Source organism: Arvicola amphibius, chromosome 18 (genome assembly GCF_903992535.2).
Source record: "Arvicola amphibius chromosome 18, mArvAmp1.2, whole genome shotgun sequence".
Classification (NCBI taxonomy): Eukaryota; Metazoa; Chordata; class Mammalia; order Rodentia; family Cricetidae; genus Arvicola; species Arvicola amphibius.
Genome location: NC_052064.1, coordinates 7,514,083 through 7,519,140, shown reverse-complemented (window position 1 = coordinate 7,519,140; position 5,058 = coordinate 7,514,083). Strand labels below are relative to the sequence as shown.

The window sequence follows — 5,058 nt, the reverse complement described above, 5'->3', positions numbered from 1 at the left end:
ATATTGAATGTGGTGGATGGTTATTACTGATGATTCATTCAAGTCTACAGTGGAAAAAAAAAACAGAAATAAATTTATTTCTGGTGCAGAAATAAATGAAAATGAAAAGGCAGATTCTTATGGCAGTCAATTACTGGGACAGGGAGGAATTTTCAAGGATTTTATCACCATTATAGAGAAGGCCCTTGCTATGGAATGGAAGCCTAGCAAGGTGCTCTAAGGGTAAGACTCCATTTACATAATCCTTCAATTTATGGAAGGAGTAGGCAAAGTGATTCCTAACCCTAACCCTAAATGCATTTTCTTCATTGGTGACCATGAGCCTATATTGACCCAGGTCAGGATGTAAGTGGTTGAAGGCAAAACCTCCCAGATAGGAAGATGAATTTGAGCATGTGCCTCTCCTTGGCAACTTTCATTTGATTGTTTGTGAAACCAGTAGGAGGAGGAGCCTTTCTGGATGAAATTCCTCATAAGACATGTGATATGAGTTTCTGTAGCCTCAAGCCATTTCCTGTTCTTTGTGCCTGCTGTGTTGTGGTTGAAACTAATGGGTTAGCTTTTTTTGTTTGCTGTCATGACTTCCCCACCATTATAAGTTCTATCCCTAAATCATATGAGATTCAGGAGAATTAACTGCTATTCGATGCTAAAGCAGTTTGGTAGCCTACGGTTTTCATTTTTGTTTGTTTATTTTTGAATATAAGGTTTGTATGTGTAGCCCTAGCTGTCCTGAAAGTAGCACTATATACCAGGCTGACTTCAAACTCAGAGATGCCCTGACCCTGACTCCCAAGTACTGGGATTAAAGATGGGCTAGTATTACTGGTTATTTTTTGTTTTTATATTGTTGTCTTATGGTTTTGTTCCTATCAAGCATATGCTGTTGTACTGAGCTTTACCCATATCTTGAATTTTAAAATTTGACAGAAGGTATCATCCTGTTTCCCAGGATAGCATGTATTCATGACATTAATACTGCCTGTGCCTTCTGAGTCATTGGATTGCTAGTGCATCACCTTCTTCCTGTCTGTTTGGTTTAACTTTTTATTTTAATATGAGTATTTTACTTGTACATGGATATGTGCCATGTGAGTGCCTGGTCCTTACATTGATTAAAAAGATGGAACTAGAAACCCTGAACTTGGAAAAATGAATAGTTGTGATCCCCTATGAAATTCCTTGAGTCCACCTCTATGCAAGACCAGGAGGACTCTTTACTATTGAAACATCTTTCCTGCTCAGTGTTGATTGTGTTCAACAGATACATTTGATGTTTTCATTCATCAATTTGGAACTTTTTAAACATGCAGTGCCTTTTAGTAAAATCTTACTTATGTTGCAGTTCAAATTGAGGCACTTCAGGTTTCTGGCAGATGAATAAAGAGCTATAGTAAATGGATAACTCTTTGTAGGAACTTCAGCAAAAACCTCTGAGTTCTTTCTATCTTTGATGTTTTTTGTTTCATTGATTTTTCATGGAAAACAGATCCTTAATATATATTTGTGGCTGTCCTAGAAGTGATTGCATGGACTAGGCTGGAATACAACTCAGAGGCAGATAGATATACATGCCTCTGCCTTCTGAGTGCAAAGATCAAAGGCATGATTCAATGAACCCAGCTTGCCTATCTTATTTTTCTTTTTTTTGTAGTTAGGAATTAATCATTCATACAATTTCTCTCATGTGTACTCTGTACTGTTGATCTGTTTTGTTTACTTATCTTTTATTGTTTGTTAATAGGCATTTCTCTTGCAAGGTGATATCCCATTCAAAGGGTTCAGAAATGACAGAGCTGAATCTTCCATTCAGTTTGCTTCTAAAGTGACTTGGTGATTAAATTATGATGTCTATTTCATGGAATAAGTATGGGGAGCACCAGAATTCTATGACTATACTGTCAAAGAAGTCTACATTTACAGCGTTGTCAAAATCATGCTTTCTGTTGTACACATGTATGGAATATTTTAGAATGCAGTGACCTATGATGATGTGCATATCGACTTCACTTGGGAAGAATGGACTTTACTGGATCCTTCCCAGAAGAGTCTTTACAAAGATGTGATGCTGGAGACCTACAGAAACCTCACTACTGTAGGTAAGACTGAATTATATTTCATGTTTTAAAAGAAGGGGACAATTGTTCTTTTGTAATATGATTGAGAAAGAAGAAGAATGAGAAGAATAAATCAGGCATGGTTGTAAGGTTCACTGCAAATGGTAAATAACTTTTTGACACCTTTCATTATATAACATACATTTTCTGGCACTATATTTTAGGATACAGTTGGGAAGACCATAATATTGAAGAACATTGTCAAAGTTCTAGAAGACATGAAAGGTAATTTTCATGTGTAAGCTGATAGAATTGTACCTCTGAAGAATTTGTAATACATCCTGTAAGCTTTAAACTAAAGCAACAGTGTAAATAATAAAGTGCGTTGATGATTTTTAAATTCTCACAAAATCATATACCTTAATTTCAGATAGGTAACCTGCATTTGCAAGCCATTCTTTAAAGAAAGAAGTCAAGGAAACAATGTCTTATCCTATATTACCATTTGAATCATAATATGATGAGAGCTATACTGTAGAATTGTCGATCCATTTATTTCATACTATTCATAGTATAAAATATACACATATCAAAAGGTGATAAGTATATCTCTAAAACTCTATTTTACTAATAGTCTATAGAAAAGGTAGTTGAACCCATATACTTGTGAATGTACAAAGTTTAGTGAGGGGGCAGTTAGAGTCACGAGTCAATGGGCAGCTGTTGTGGAGAGGCCTTAATCCAGATACCACAAATCAATGAAGGTAGAAAGTCAAACTGTGTAAACTCAATGTGGAAACCTTACATTTGTTATTCTTCCTTTACTAGGTTTATCTTATGTTACTCTGGATAGAAGCCACATGAGCATAGGGATGTGAAAATATATAATATACCTTTCTCTCAGAACAATTAGGAGATAGGTAGCAGTCCCCATGTTGAATGTACTTGTTCAATTTGATGTAGAAGTATACTAGTAATTTGTTTTCTAGCCTCATTGTTAATATATGAACAAATTCACATTTCAGAAAAGCACCATGAATACTAGGACTGTGTAAGTCCTTCTGTTTGTCCTAGTTCACTTAGCAAATGTAGTATCATTTATAGTATAGGAAACTTTATGAATGCAACAAAGTTGGTAAAGCTCTGAGTTTTTTCAGTTCTCTTCAAATATGTGAAAATTCTTGTACAGAAAAAAAGATTCTGTAAATCTAAACCATGTAATGAAGGCTGTTATCTATTGTCTTTAGAGATGCAAAACAAGCCTTAATGAAGGTGAACAACAAGATTTTAAACATGGTGACAAAACCTTAAAATATAATTCCTCTTTGAAATTGGACCAAATTGTAAAATTAATTCCTACAGATAGAAATATTGAACTATGTATTGAATGTGCTAATGCTTTCACATGTACCACTATCATTGCAGGCATGAAAAAAGTCAAACTACAGAGAAAACTTCTGTATGTACTCAATGTGTTAAAGCCTTTGCATGTGACAGTCATCTACACAGGCTTGAAAATACACATACTAGATTGAAATCCTATGAACATAATGAATGTAGTAAAGCCATTTTACATCACAGTCATCTTGAAATACATAAAAGAACATACACTGGTGAGAAACCCTATAAATGTAATCAGTGTGGTAAGGTCTTTGCATATTCCAGTACTCTTAAAATGCATGAGAGAAGCCATACTGGAGAGATGCCCAATAAATGTAATCAGTATGGTAAAGCCTTTACATGTCACAGTCATCTACAAATACATAAAAGAACACATACTGGAGAGAAGCCCTATGAATGTAATCAGTGTGGAAAAGCCTTTGCACGGAGTAGTAATCTACAAGTACATAAAAGAACCCACACTGGAGAGAAGCCCTATGAATGTAATCAGTGTGGTAAAGCCTTTGCACATCACAGTCATCTACAGGTACATAAAAGAACACATACTGCAGTGAAGCCCTATGATTGTAATCAGTGTGGAAAAGCCTTTGCACGTCACAGTAGTCTCCAAGTACATAAAAGAACACATACTGGAGAGAAGCCCTATGAATGTAATCAGTGTGGTAAAGCCTTTTCACACCATAGTACTCTACAAGTACATAAAAGAACACATACTGGAGAGAAGCCCTATGAATGTAATCAGTGTGGAAAAGCCTTTGCATGCCATAGTAGTCTTCAAAAACATGAAAGAAGCCACACTGGAGAGAAGCCCTATGAATGTAATCAGTGTGGAAAAGCCTTTGCACGTCACAATCATCTTCAGATGCATAAAAGAACACACACTGGAGAGAAACCTTATAAATGTAATCAGTGTGGAAAAGCCTTTGCACGTCACAGTAGTCTCCGAATACATGAAAGAAGCCATACTGGAGAGAAGCCCTATGAATGTAATCAGTGTGGTAAAGCCTTTTCACACCATAGTACTCTACAAGTACATAAAAGAACACATACTGGAGAGAAGCCCTATGAATGTAATCAGTGTGGTAAAGCCTTTGCACGGAGTAGTAATCTACAAGTACATAAAAGAACCCACACTGGAGAGAAGCCCTATGAATGTAATCAGTGTGGTAAAGCCTTTGCATGTCACAATAGTCTCCAAGTACATAAAAGAACACATACTGGAGAGAAGCCCTATGAATGTAATCAGTGTGGAAAAGCGTTTGCATACCATAGTAGTCTTCAAATGCATGAAAGAAGCCACAGGAGAGAAGCCCTATTAATGTGATCAGTGTGGTAAAGCCTTTTTACGTCACAGTCATCTTCAGATGCATAAAAGAACACACACTAGATAGAAACCCTATAACTGGAATGAGTGTGGAAAAGTCTTTGCATATTCCAATAATCTTCAAAGGCATGAAAGAAGCCATACTGGAGAGAAGCCCTATGAATATAATCAGTGTGGTAAAGCCTTTTCACAACATAGTCATCTATAAATTGATAAAAGAACACATACTGGAGAGAAACTCTGAATGTAATCAGTGTGTTAAAGCCTTTGTATGTC

At 36.0% G+C, this 5,058-nt stretch overlaps 1 protein-coding gene across 2 annotated transcripts; it reads left to right on the top strand.

Moving 5' to 3' along the window:
- Nucleotides 1-2,065: 2,065 nt before the first annotated feature.
- LOC119803946 (zinc finger protein 431-like) lies at nucleotides 2,066-4,849 on the top strand. Of its 2 annotated transcripts, XM_038315441.1 has the most exons (4): nucleotides 2,066-2,099; nucleotides 2,282-2,342; nucleotides 3,483-4,729; nucleotides 4,797-4,849. In XM_038315441.1, the coding sequence occupies exons 1-4, from the start codon at nucleotides 2,066-2,068 to the stop codon at nucleotides 4,847-4,849; spliced, it is 1,395 nt and encodes a 464-aa protein (XP_038171369.1). The 2 variants fall into 2 exon arrangements, with proteins under 2 accessions (XP_038171369.1, XP_038171370.1); XM_038315442.1 differs by lacking the exon at nucleotides 4,797-4,849 and having other exon boundaries at nucleotides 3,567-4,782.
- Nucleotides 4,850-5,058: the final 209 nt, after the last annotated feature.